At 35.0% G+C, this 12667-nt stretch overlaps 1 protein-coding gene across 3 annotated transcripts; it reads left to right on the top strand.

The window, feature by feature from the left end:
- The first annotated feature begins 291 nt into the window (after positions 1-291).
- On the top strand, positions 292-11672 carry LOC18429106 (metacaspase-1). 3 transcript variants are annotated; one of them, XM_088861103.1, is made up of 5 exons: positions 292-977; positions 4158-4488; positions 5596-5716; positions 10192-10407; positions 11332-11672. In XM_088861103.1, exons 1-5 carry the CDS (start codon positions 620-622, stop codon positions 11389-11391), a joined length of 1086 nt encoding a protein of 361 aa, XP_088717229.1. In that variant the 5' UTR covers positions 292-619; the 3' UTR covers positions 11392-11672. The 3 variants fall into 3 exon arrangements, with proteins under 3 accessions (XP_088717229.1, XP_088717231.1, XP_088717230.1); XM_088861105.1 differs by having other exon boundaries at positions 4147-4488; XM_088861104.1 differs by lacking the exon at positions 10192-10407 and having other exon boundaries at positions 5596-5790.
- Positions 11673-12667: the final 995 nt, after the last annotated feature.

Raw genomic sequence — 12667 nt, 5'->3', positions numbered from 1 at the left:
AAGCGTGCATTTTAGAGAGAGAAAGTGCCTGCTTGTTTCTTTCCACCCACAGGCCACGGGGTGAAAATAAAATAAAATCTTTTTGCTTGTTGAATTTTTCATCATTAAATGGGATTATGATATTTTTTTTCTATTTCCTCCGTGTTTTAGGACGTGATAGGGGGTTTCCGCCCATTTTAAAAGATATCAGAAACGCGTTTAGAGAGAGAGAGAGAGAGAGAGAGTTGAGTAAATTTTGGTTTTGGGTTTGATCGTTCTACCTTCTAATATCTTCTACGTCTACGTCTGCACACAGAGAAGAGAGAAGAAACTCCTTCACGCGCCTCTCATCTGCACACACAGAAGAGAGAAGAGAGAAATAGAGAAGAGAGGAGTGAGAAAGAGAGATCTTCGATTGCACCCGATCAGAGAGGGACAGGAGCTGCAACTTTCATTTCACCTGGCTTCCCAAATCCTTCCTCTCTTCGATAGAGAGGGACCTCCAGCCGTCCTTTTAAGGCTGTGTAGGGGCGTTTAGAGAGAGAGAGAGAGAGAGAGAGAGAGAGGCTCAGGCAGTGCTTTGATTTTGGGAAGGCAGAGAGAGAGAGAGAGAGAGAGAGAGAGAGAGAGAGAGAGAGAGATGTATATGCTGGTGAATTGCTCGAATTGCCACACACCTCTGCAACTCCCACCGGGTGCAAAGTCAATTCGATGCGCGATATGCCAAGCCGTCACCCACATAGCCGAACCAAGAAATGCTCCTCCTCCTTCTACCAATACATATCCTCCGCCTTCTTCTTCTTCAGTTGTTCCCTCCCCTAATCACTACGCCCCTGTTCCCCCCTCTTCTCACGGTCGCAAAAAGGCGGTGATTTGCGGGATTTCGTATCGATACTCTCGACATGAGCTTAAGGGTTGTATTAATGATGCAAAGTGCATGAAGTATCTCCTTATTAATAAATTCAAGTTCCCTGAATCTTCAATCATTAACCTTACTGGTAATTTTTCTATCTCTTCTCTCTTTAAATATATATGATTTGATTTTGCTCTGTTTGATTTGTTCATCTTTGACACTCTCTTTATTATGTTTCGGATGGAACTTCAATTTTTCTCTTGATTTGGTTTTTGTTCTCTGGGTTTTAGTGGATCATCATATCTTCTTCTGCAGCAATAGATAACATAAAACTTTGCAACCATTACCTCTCTGTCAACTTTGTTAATTCAGTCCAGACATTTGCTTCTTTCTTTTTACTCTTCTCTTTGGTTTTTCTTTCTGAGTTCGACGTTTCATGAGAATGTCTCTTTGTAGCTCTTTCTTTTCTCTGGGTTGGACACTTCAATTTTGTTTTGTTTTGTTTTTTTTGATCTTTCTGGATTTTGGGTTTTGGAGAATCCTTCATGCTAGAAATTGGGGGAATATTGCATATATGGTTTGATGAAATGATTGAATATCTTGATTCGCGATGCTTGCTGTTTGTTTATTTTCTATTTTTTGGTTTTTTGGGGGTGGGCTGTTAGGATATAGTTCAGTGGTAGGATCCAAACTTGAACTTGAGATGTAGCATTGTTTGATGTCAACTCCTAAACACACTTGATGTTGAACTGAAGTTTACTTGTGGTTATTTATTTTTCTATTTTTCCACAGATAAAAAACCAACTTGATGTTGAAATGAAGTTTACTTGTGGTTGTTTATTTTTCTATTTTTCCACAGATAAAACAGCAAGTAAGGAAAAATAGGGGAAAAAGATCATCAGAAAGTTGGAAGAATTTGAATGAGAAATGAAAAACATAGAAAATAGCTGGTTCCTTATGCCAACTTGGGGCATAATTTAAATATCAGGGCAATGTGGAGGACTGTTACTGGAGTTACATGTTGAATGTATAGAAAAATAGGTGGGAAATGAGTCATCCGAGAAGCCTGACTTTTTCATCAAAGAAAAGACATACTTTTGCTTGGCAGACAGCACCCATGCATTCCTTGATGATACATATTTGAAAATATATTGACAATCATGCTTCTACAAAAGTGGCTTTCATGTTAAAAAAATTGTGAGTTTGGGTTCCTTTTTTTTTTGCCTTTCTCTTTTTATTTTCGTTTTTTTTTTTTTTTTTGATCTTCCCATCCCAACCTCAAGCAGCTAGGTTATGCCCTCCAAACCGTTGGTTGAGATTAATTCTGTGATTCTACTATCATATATTTAACAGATAAAGCCCATGATACCTCCAGTTCACACACTATTCTATTGTGCCTGTTCTCCTCATATAAACCCCATAAGTGTACAATAATCACCATTCATTTCACCAATTCTTCAACCTGAATATACTTCCTAAGGAGACAGCATCTAGCGGCTTGTCCTGTGAATTCGTTCAGAATAGTGCTTCTCCACTTTAAACTTTAGATGTCTCACCCCCTAAGTTCTTAGAAAGTAGGTTCTTAAAGTCTCCCTTCACCACTTTTTTCTTTTTTTAGATCAATCTTCCCTCACCACTTGTTTATCTAAAATCGGCATCTACCACAATTTCCAACAGTTACCTATGGATCACTCCTAACATCTGTTATCATGCTTCTAATTGACTTCTTGGACCCTGAAACATTGCTTCTTCTCTCACTTGCCAACTTGTACGTAAAGCTTTCATTTTCGTAATTAGCCAGCAAATCAATTTGGACAGTGAAATCTTGTTCATCAGATTGACTTCTTGAACATCAAGACCACATGTCTTTTCAATTGCTGAATACCAAGACCAACTTGACACTTTGGATGTTGTACCTCCATCTATTGGATGGTATGGTACATGATCCCTGAGGTCCCTTCCTTCCAAAGGAAGTCTGTCCGAAGTTTATCAAGTTGATTGCTCACCAGTCACTACTTATGCGGTCCTACAAAGCAACATGCACTAAATAGGAAGATTTGCTAGTCTTTCTTTTATAATGGTCATAAAACCAACACCTTCCAAAGGATAGAAATCTATAGGCAGGTATATTAAAGGGAGATGAGATGGAAAATTCAAAATAGCATCCTGAAAGAAAAAAGTAAAACCCCCAAGGAATACATCAGAAAAAGTCATATTTGAAAAGGTGGGGAATGCAAACTCCCAATTGACCTTGGGAGAGATAGAGCAAATGTAGTGAGTTCATTACACGCATAGATTGGTAAAGAGAAACTTATAATGAGGCCCATTGTAAATATCATATCACACAAGGACTAACTCCCATCCTGCTGTAAATTTTCATGCCAATATATACAATGGGTGAGTTCAGGCACAAACCCTACTAATGTGGCAAAAAAAGGTACATGGAAGGTTTTTAACTTTTGACCCTTGATCTGCAACAAGTGCTACCGCCCTTATGCTTGCCTCTTGCTGATCACATCCTTAAGTTTGGATTTGAGGCTCACCTTTCATGCAGGGACCTCTCCAGAGTATTTCAACACAGATGTATTTACCTTTGTAGAGCGTTCATGTGTGTTAATATACATATTGACATATTGTATGCGGTAATATTATGGTATACCATCAGTATCAACCATCGCATATGTGTGTATTTTAATTTATAGACTGATAGATATGATAGATATGAGTGTGTGTGGGAAAAAAAATCATGGAAAACGAATGCCAAGCATTTCTAGGCCACACCACCTTGTATCACCTTGTTTGTGCCTTGCCTTTGGTGCATGCAGCTGGTTAGAGGTTCTAACTATTTTTCACTGAAAGATACTGGAGTGTCTCTATTATAATTCTTTTGTTGGAACTTGAGACACTGCTCAAGAAATCTAGCCTGACTTGCTTAGTTATGTCCATTACAGGTTTAAGCCAACACAGTCCGTTATTGAAGGTTCTCTGGGATAGATCCCATGAGGAAGTATGTATTGCAAATATCATTGATGATTTCACATATTAAGTCTACTCGCTGTAGCGTTCTATGCATTTCCAAACGATATCTGTCGGTAGTTGCTGATTAGTGTAAAAATTTTCCTTTCTTTTATCATATATTAGAGGGGGTTATACTGGAATTAAGAAGACCTGCAGTGAGATTTGTGGCTTGTTTTGTCGGATGGGATTATGTAAGAAGTCATACATTTTTATGGGAAGATATCCTATGTGATAATGAATAGTTTTCTTTCTTTAATTCTAGTAATGCTTGTTATAACTGTATCTTTTTCCGAAAGTTGATCTGCAGAAGATGAAAGAGATCCTTACAAGATACCCACAAAGCAAAATATACGGATGGCGATGTATTGGCTTGTACAAGGTTGTCAACCAGGGGACTCCTTAGTATTCCATTACTCTGGCCATGGTTCACAACAAAGGAATTACAGTGGAGATGAGGTTGATGGCTATGATGAAACCCTCTGCCCTTTGGACTTCGAAACTCAAGGCATGATCGTTGATGATGAAATCAATGCAACAATGGTTAGACCTTTACCCCGTGGGGTTAAACTTCATGCAATTATAGATGCATGTCACAGTGGCACTGTATTAGACTTACCTTTCCTCTGCAGAATGAACAGGTAAGTGAGTAAGACAACTTCCATCTAAATGTGCTGAAGTTTCATTTTCTTAGTTTCTTTTGGGGATTTGGATGTTATTCTCCATTGGCAAGATCTTCTTTTGAGTCCATAGGGTAACTATGGATTGGATCCTAATTATAATGGGAAAAAAAAGGTAACTAGGGATCCTTAGAAGTTTGGTTACCATAATTCCATTGCATCACTTGTTGCTGAGAGAGCAGAAGAACGCCTCCAAAGTTTGCACTTTGTATCTTTTGTTTTGTTTCTTCTATTCTAATCTTTGTGTTTTCCTCCTACATTCTGAAATTGGAAACTCTATACGCTCTGTCTGTTTTGAATCATTTTGATTAGGTTAGGAAACCTTAGGTTGCATTGGGTGTTGCTGTGGTAGAGTCTATTCCTGTACTTGGTGTATGTGGACATCTATAGGGTTTTCTTAATATGATGCATTTGTAAGCCTGATCAATATTATTTGGACTCTGATCCTTACTGCTTAGTGCAAAACATTTTCTGAGGGGACATTTTCTGGTATTTGTCATTGGAAGATCATTGGAAGAATGAGAATTGTTGGTGTGGACATGAGCACTAGTTAGCATCAAGATCTGCTCTCTCACTTCAATAAAGAATGCTTGATGTCTATGTTACATGGATTCTTTTGTTTCTGTGCCATACCCGTGTCGGACGCTTGTTGATGCACATACCTACACAGGTTCTTTATGGATTCTTCTTGTTTTCTAACCATTTTTTATACATGATCTTCTTTAACCATGAAAATATACGAACTTGAGAATCGTGAATGATTTCAGCCTTTTTTTTTATTTTGTTTTCGCTGCGAATGAAAAGGAATGGTAGCGAAAAATGTTAGATTTTGTTGTCTCTTGAAAATGTAGTCTTCCCAAGGAATCCGACTCCTTGTACCTTAGTCGGACGTATCTGTGTCCATGCAACATAGCTTCTTGTTTCTCAAATGCAAAATGGTTTGTTAAACTTATCAGTGAAATAGATATCAAATGGAGGCTTTTTCTTTAATTCTTTTCTTCTTAAATGATTAGAATATAGGCATCTTTATTTCACTGGTTAACATATGCTCTCTTATAAATTTAACAGTAGCGGACAATATATTTGGGAAGACCATCGCCCTAGATCAGGTGTGTGGAAAGGAACAAACGGTGGGGAAGCCATTTCCTTTAGTGGTTGTGATGATCATCAAACCTCTGCAGACACCTCGGTAAAGTGCCTGGCTGGTTTTTCTTTGTCAATGTGTCTGCTTCGAATTTTTCTTCATGTTTCTACCATAGCCAGGTGCTTTTCATCTTTATTCCTGGACGTATTTGTTTCTTATTTCTATAAGCTTTCTTTTTCTTCAGGTATAGAAACAAATGCCTCCGTTTATATGTATCTCACATTATGTTAAAAGGCTAAAATATACCCTTTTGGGATTTTGTACCAAAAAGAAGAACCTTGGGCTCAAGTCACACTTGTGGCACAGTAGAAGACTCACTCTCATCCAAATATTGATCCTGAAATTAGGATCAATGTTTTTCTATCTCATATCATGGCCTTATCCCAACTGTTTAGGATTGGCTAAACGAGTCCTGTTCCGCCGTATCGGTTCAGGATTTATGAAAAGATGTTCAAAATTTTATGCCGGCTGCCCACCTAACACAATCGTTCTCCTTTACCGATGTTTGGTATAGGCATGATCTGCTTAGGACTAGTCATGGCGGAGTTGTTCGTTTGTCTCATATGGTCTGAAATATTTTATTTTACTTAATAACTAACACATCTTTGTGCATGAATTGTGATCTCAATCCAAATATCTTATTCTTAATTGATTGGCATACTCGTATGCTAAAGATTAAAATCCCTGTCAAAGATTAATATTCCTGCCTTGAATATATATAGGCAGAACACTTTTTAGGTGACCAGTCACTAAGGGCTCGTTTGGATCCTAGGATAAACAAAACCATGTTTTGGATCATAACATGGTTATGCAACTCTGGTTATGCCAAAGCCTTGTTATTGAGAAATGACTGTTTGGAGTGCTTGTAGATAATACCGAGGTTATGTAAAATCCCGCGTTTGGGTCATCTATTTGCTTACATTGGGTTTGCACTATTTAGGACACATTTGGTATGTATGAAACATTTTCGTGCAAAATATTTTCATGTGAAAATTACGTTACACATATTTGGTACGCAACAATACATATAAAAAAATTTCCCATTATAAAATTTTTTATCAAAATTTTAGAGAGAGAAATTACTTAAAAATTTTTAGAGAGAGAAACGATCTCATCATTTTTAGAGAGAAAATTGTCATAAAATTTAAATTTGATATAGTTTCTCTCCAAATATTTTGAGATAGCTTCTCTTTCTAAAAATTTGAAATTTCAGATAGTTGAAAATTTCGCTTTACAATTTTTGAGATAGTTTCTATCTCAAAATTTTTTGAGGTAGTTTCTCTTTCTAAAATTTAATATAGTTTCTTTCACTAAACTTTTAAATACTCTCCCTCTCTAAAACTTAAAAATTTGATGTAATTTCTCTTTCTAAATTTTTGAGATAGTTCTCTCACTAAAAAGTTTCAAGTTGTTTCTCTTTCTAAATTGATGTAGTTTCTCTCTTTAAAACTTAAAATTTGATATAGTTTCTCTCTCTAAAAATTTTCAGATCGTTACTTTCCAAAAAAAATTAGGTGGTTTCTCTCTTTAAAATTTGATATAGTTTCTCTCTAAAATTTTAAGATACTCTCTTTCTAAAGCTTAAATTTGAGATAAATTTCCTTTAAAAATTTTGAGATAGTTTCTCTCTCAAAAAATTTAGGTATTTTCTCTCTCTAAAAATTTAAGTTACTTTCTCTCTCTAAAACTTGAAATTTAAGATAGTTTCTCTCTCTAAAATTTTTGAGATAGTTTTTCTCACTAAAATTTTTTAGATAGTCTCACTCTAAAATTTGATATAGTTTATATCTCTAAAATTTTAAGATACTTTTCTTTTTAAAACTTGAAAGTTTGAGATAGTTTCTCACTAAAATTTTTCAGATGTTTCTCTCTCAAAAAATTTGTCGGTAGTTTCTTTTTCTAAAATTTGATATAGTTTCACTCTCTAAAATTTTACAATACTCTCTCAAAAACTTGAAATTTGAGATAATTTCTCTCTCTAAAATTAGAATTTTTAGATATTTTATCTCTCTAAAAAATTTCATGTAATTTTTGTCTCTAAAATATGATTTAGTTTCTCTCGCTAAAATTTTAAGATTGTTTCTCTCTCTAAAATATGTTTCTCTCTATAGAACTTGAAATTTAAGATAGTTTCTCTCTAAAATTTTAAGATAGTTTCTCTCTCTAAAAAATGTGGGTAGTTTCTTTCTCTAAAATTTGATATAGTTTCTCTCTCTTAAATTTTGAGATACTTTCGCTATCCAAAACGTAAAAATTGTTATACTTTGTGTCTCTAATAATTTTGAGATAGTTTCTCTCTCTAAAAATTTCAAGTAATTTCTCTCTCAAAAATTTGATTAGTTGCTCTCTAAAGTTTTAAGGTACTTTCTCTCACTAATTCAAATTTGATATGGTCAAATTTGATATAGTTTTGCTTTCTAAAATTCTTGAAATAGTTTCTCTCTAAAAAATTCAGGTAGTTTCTCAATCTAGAATTTGATTATGTTTTATCTCTCTAAAATTTTAAGATACTTTATTCATCTAAAATTTATAATTTGATATAATTTTTTTCTCTAAATTTTTTGAGAAGGGTTTTCTCTCTAAATTTTTTATGTAATTTCGCTCTCTAAAATGTGATATGATTTCTCTTTCTAAAATTTTAAGATATTTTCTCTCTCGAAAACTTGAAATTTGATATAGTTTGTCTCTCTAAAATTTTTTTGTAGTTTCTCTCTAAATTTGATATTCTTGGTTTTGTAGAGCCATGTTTTGGCCCTCTTTCTTGGTTACAAAAAACAAGTTTATGTATCCAAAAAGTTGCCAAATGTATTTTTTTGTGGGATGACATGGTTATACAAAACCATGTTTTATTTACCGTGGGATCCAAACGACCCCTAAAAGCCCAACACCACCAAGTGCCAGAGAGGTTTTCAATCTTATATAATAAGTTCTACCTTGAGTAAATAATGAAAATGCATCACTGTGTGATAATTACATTATTATAGCATGGTATAGCATGGTGATAATAGTATTATGCATGTTTGTTATTCTTTTCGATGTTAAATACTGATCCTAATGTGGATATATTGGTCATTTACTTTTGTTCTATGTAATAAGTTTCTTGCTCTCTTTTTCCTTTTCTAATGAAATGAACAAGCTCCTTTCATTTGTAGCATTAGCGAGCATTGGAAGAACTTCGAGAGAATTGTCATACAACTTTTCAAACAGCATCACATGTAGCTGAATACTAACGATGCACATTACTCGCTGTGCACTCTTTCCCGAGTTCCAATCAATTAATTTAGGATTGGATTTGACATGTGGCTTTTTTAAAGTCATGTGCGTGTTTGGAATAATGTTGTTAGAGAAGGCAATAGGAATAATGGATTTTCTTTTTTAAATGTGTTGTACATTTGAAAACTAAAACAATTGATCATCATCATCATTAATGCATTTTCTCAAGTATTTGGAGTCGGCTGCACAAATCATGTTCTGTCATTCTGCTCTATTAAGGGTTATACCCTAGTGAAGCCATAAGTTGCCATATCTTTTTTCACTACTTCCAACCATGTTCTTTTGTGTTTATCCTTTGTCTTTTTTTAGCCTTCCACTTGAACCAACTCGCATCTCCTAAAAGGTGTTATAATGAGTCCGCACTGTGTATGGCCAGCCACCTAAATCTACATTATCTCATCTTATTACCTATTAGAGCTAGACCTAAGTTCTCCTGAATATAATTCATTTCGAATTTTATCCCTTCTTGTCTTCCCACTCATCTATCTTAACATCCTCATCGCAGCTACACTTATGCTATGATGTTGTTCTTGACCGGTCAACTTTGGCCCTATAAAGCAAAGTTGGTCTCACAATTGTTTTATAGATCTTCCCTTTTAGCTTCATTGGTATGCGGCGATTACATAAAACATCGGTTGCACATCCCCACCTCGCCCACCCAGATCTAATTCTATACGCGATATCGTCCTCAATCTCTCCATTTTTGTGGATTATTGACTCAAGATATGGAAAACTATAACATTTGATAATTATGAAAATCAAGATAGTATAGAAATGTGGACTTGCCTAAGTAGCCTTATTTGGCATGCCATCTTCTGTTGCTACCCTGATTATCCTGGCCACTGAACTTATACCCTTAAATCCATTTACCAATGGTATTAATTACCCTTTGTATTATTATAATCGGTTTAGGGAAAGTATATTGTGATAATCATAAAATGGACCATGCAAGATCATATTTTATCGGGCCATTAATGTCCATTGTAATGACGGTTAGTGATGCAGAAGGAGTGAAACCCACACCATGGGGCTCAATCGCTTTTTTTTTTTCTCCCTTTGTGGATCCCACTCTTTTGATCAGTGTCCATTATTTCAATGAACCATGATAACCCAATTTCTTCCATAGTCTTTGGGATTATAGTATGCTTTCCCACCAATTGATCATGTTGTGTTGCTTAAGTATGATTCAGCATAAGTTTTATTGTGCAATGTTTTTCTCAAAAAAAGTTTGTCTTGTATGTGAAAAGGCTCTCTCGAAGATCACATCCACTGGGGCCATGACTTACTGTTTCATCCAAGCTATTGAGCGTGGTGCTGGAGCAACATATGGGAGTATCTTGACTTCTATGCGCGCAACCATACGTGAGACTCGCAGTGGAGGCATGGGCGGTGGTGGGCCTGTGACATCTCTCATCACCATGCTTTTGACTGGTGGTAGCCTCAGCGTTGGTGGGTTGTCACAGGTATATACAATGGCCTTAATGGATCATAAATGTGGGTGTGCTAATCAGCTAAGCCAAACCAAGCTTGGCTTGCATGGGTAGACGAGCTTGTGCTTGGCTTGGTTATAGAGGCTTGTTTACCTAAGCAATCCCATAAAGAAGTTGAGTCAAGCCATGAACAACTACGCACAAGTCTATAAACAAGGCAATATATATTGTAATACTATATTATATAATAATGTCGTAAACAATCTTGAGTCAAGCTTTTCTCAGCTTGAGCTTGTCTTGTCTAATAAGTGAGCTAATGGGCCCGGCATGGCTGGGAGTTGAAGAGTACTGTTCAAACTTGGCTCATCACGAGCCCAGCCAGCTCAAGTCGGCTTGGCTTGTTGACACCCTTAATATTGTGGATCTAATAGATTGTTGTCTTCCTAGTAACGAATCTCATCCTCTGGGAAAAAAGAATAAATGTTGTGGTCTTGTGGATCTGATAGATTGTTGTCTTCATAGTGTAATCAATCTCATCCTCAATTGTGAAAAAGGATAAAGAGAAAAATCTGTTGTATTAGGAATTCGTCTGGTAGATAATCTGTCAAGTGCTCTAAGGAAACTGGCTCTTTAGAAAATCCTGGGTTATTAAGAAAAGAAATTGCAATAGTGAGAAATAAACCAAAGAAGTAAGGAAAAGAAAAGATCAAGGTGTTATCTATCATATTTGTTTTGAGTTTGAAGTCCCATGAACTTAATTTTTCAAAAAATCACAGGAAAAAAGCAAGAAAGGAGAATATATCCTAATATCATGGAAGATATCTTTTCAATTGGAATCAGATGATATTTTTGCAACGTCTTTCTTTTCTTTTGAATGGCTATACTAGTTACAATGGTTTTCTTTATTGTAGTATATGCTTAGTAAGCTGGCTTAGCCCAAGTCTTTGATTTTTGCAGGAACCGCAGTTGACATCTTGTGAACCATTCGATGTATATTCAAAGCCATTCTCCCTTTGACTCATTTGGATCAATACTCTAGTGAAGCCATCTTATTAGTTGCTGGTTGCTGGCTGCTGGCTTGTTGGGGTTTTTAGAGCTTGTCTACGCTTCATTATCTTTTGTTAAACTCCTTATGATCTTCTATTATATATGGGGTTCTTCATTGCAGTTTATTATTTCCATTTTTTAAATTGCATAGAAAATGATCAATGCTTGAAAGGGACATGCTTTGTAAGATGTTTTGGCAAATTCTATGACTAAAATCGTAGCTCAACAGAGCCATGGTCACACACATAAAAGATCCTGTCAGCCTACTAACTGTTGGAATAGTGCACTAGCGGCTTAGATTGAATCTTGGGTTGATCTGATGGTCACAATCATATTTTCTATTAGAATTTTAATATTTTTTCCACAAATTTAAGTTACTTGAAATCTGGAGCTTCTGCTCTTCTCATCAAGGTGCATCTAATAAAAATATTCAAAATTTATTCATAAAATAAATTGATCAAAATACTTTCAATAAATTTTAGAGAAAAGTTTATATAGTCAAGTCTCTAAACAATCAAATTTGAGCCTACTTAAAAAATTTCACTAGAAGATGTTGTTTTGATGTCCAAATATCTTCAAATTGATCATCTCGACATCAAGGTGCATGGACATGAGAAAAAATTGGATTTCGAGTTTTGAAAATAGTGATTTTGTAAGGCATTTTTTGACCCTCAATTTTCAAGGTTTTCAAGTTTTCATAGATTTGTTGATCTACACTATTTTTTAAGCTTTAAACTTTAGAAATAAATATAAAAATATATTTGAAGGCTATTACAAAGATTTATGGTAGTGAAACCACATTTCTCGATACTATTTGAAGGTAGGTTTTATACAAATTGCACTTTAAAATTTATGGGTATTTTGATCAATTTATTTTTTACGAATATTTTTTTAATATTTTATTAGGTCCATCTATTTTCAAGGGTTGACGTTCAAAATTTCAAATGAATTGAATATGTAAAAAAATAAATTAAAATTCAAATACAAAGTACAATCGTGACTATTATATCGACTCGGATTTAATTTGGGCCATTGAGCGTATACTATAGCTGTCAGGTAGCAGGCCGATCTAAAACTCTCTCTCTCTCTCTCTTTCACTATATATATATATATGAAAAATATATAATGAGACCATTTACCTTTGGTACAAGGTGGTCACAATTAATAGTCGCATTTATTTCATTGACCAAACTCAAAGTTCAAAAGAAATTTTTTCGAATTTTATGATACACCCAAGCTATCAGAT

Source organism: Amborella trichopoda, chromosome 3 (genome assembly GCF_054954075.1).
Source record: "Amborella trichopoda isolate Santa Cruz 75 chromosome 3, AtrichopodaSantaCruz75HAP2 v2.0, whole genome shotgun sequence".
Classification (NCBI taxonomy): Eukaryota; Viridiplantae; Streptophyta; class Magnoliopsida; order Amborellales; family Amborellaceae; genus Amborella; species Amborella trichopoda.
Note: the sequence above shows the minus strand (reverse complement) of the source record. Positions and strands in the feature narration are given on the sequence as shown.

Excerpts from the sequence above, each read along its gene's own strand:
- LOC18429106 (XM_088861103.1), top strand. The coding sequence starts at position 620 with ATGTATATGCTGGTGAATTGCTCGAATTGCCACACACCTCTGCAACTC. Across the intron at positions 978-4,157 it reads TTCAATCATTAACCTTACTG|AAGATGAAAGAGATCCTTAC; the intron begins GTAATTTTTCTA and ends GTTGATCTGCAG. Across the intron at positions 10,408-11,331 it reads GCGTTGGTGGGTTGTCACAG|GAACCGCAGTTGACATCTTG; the intron begins GTATATACAATG and ends TGATTTTTGCAG.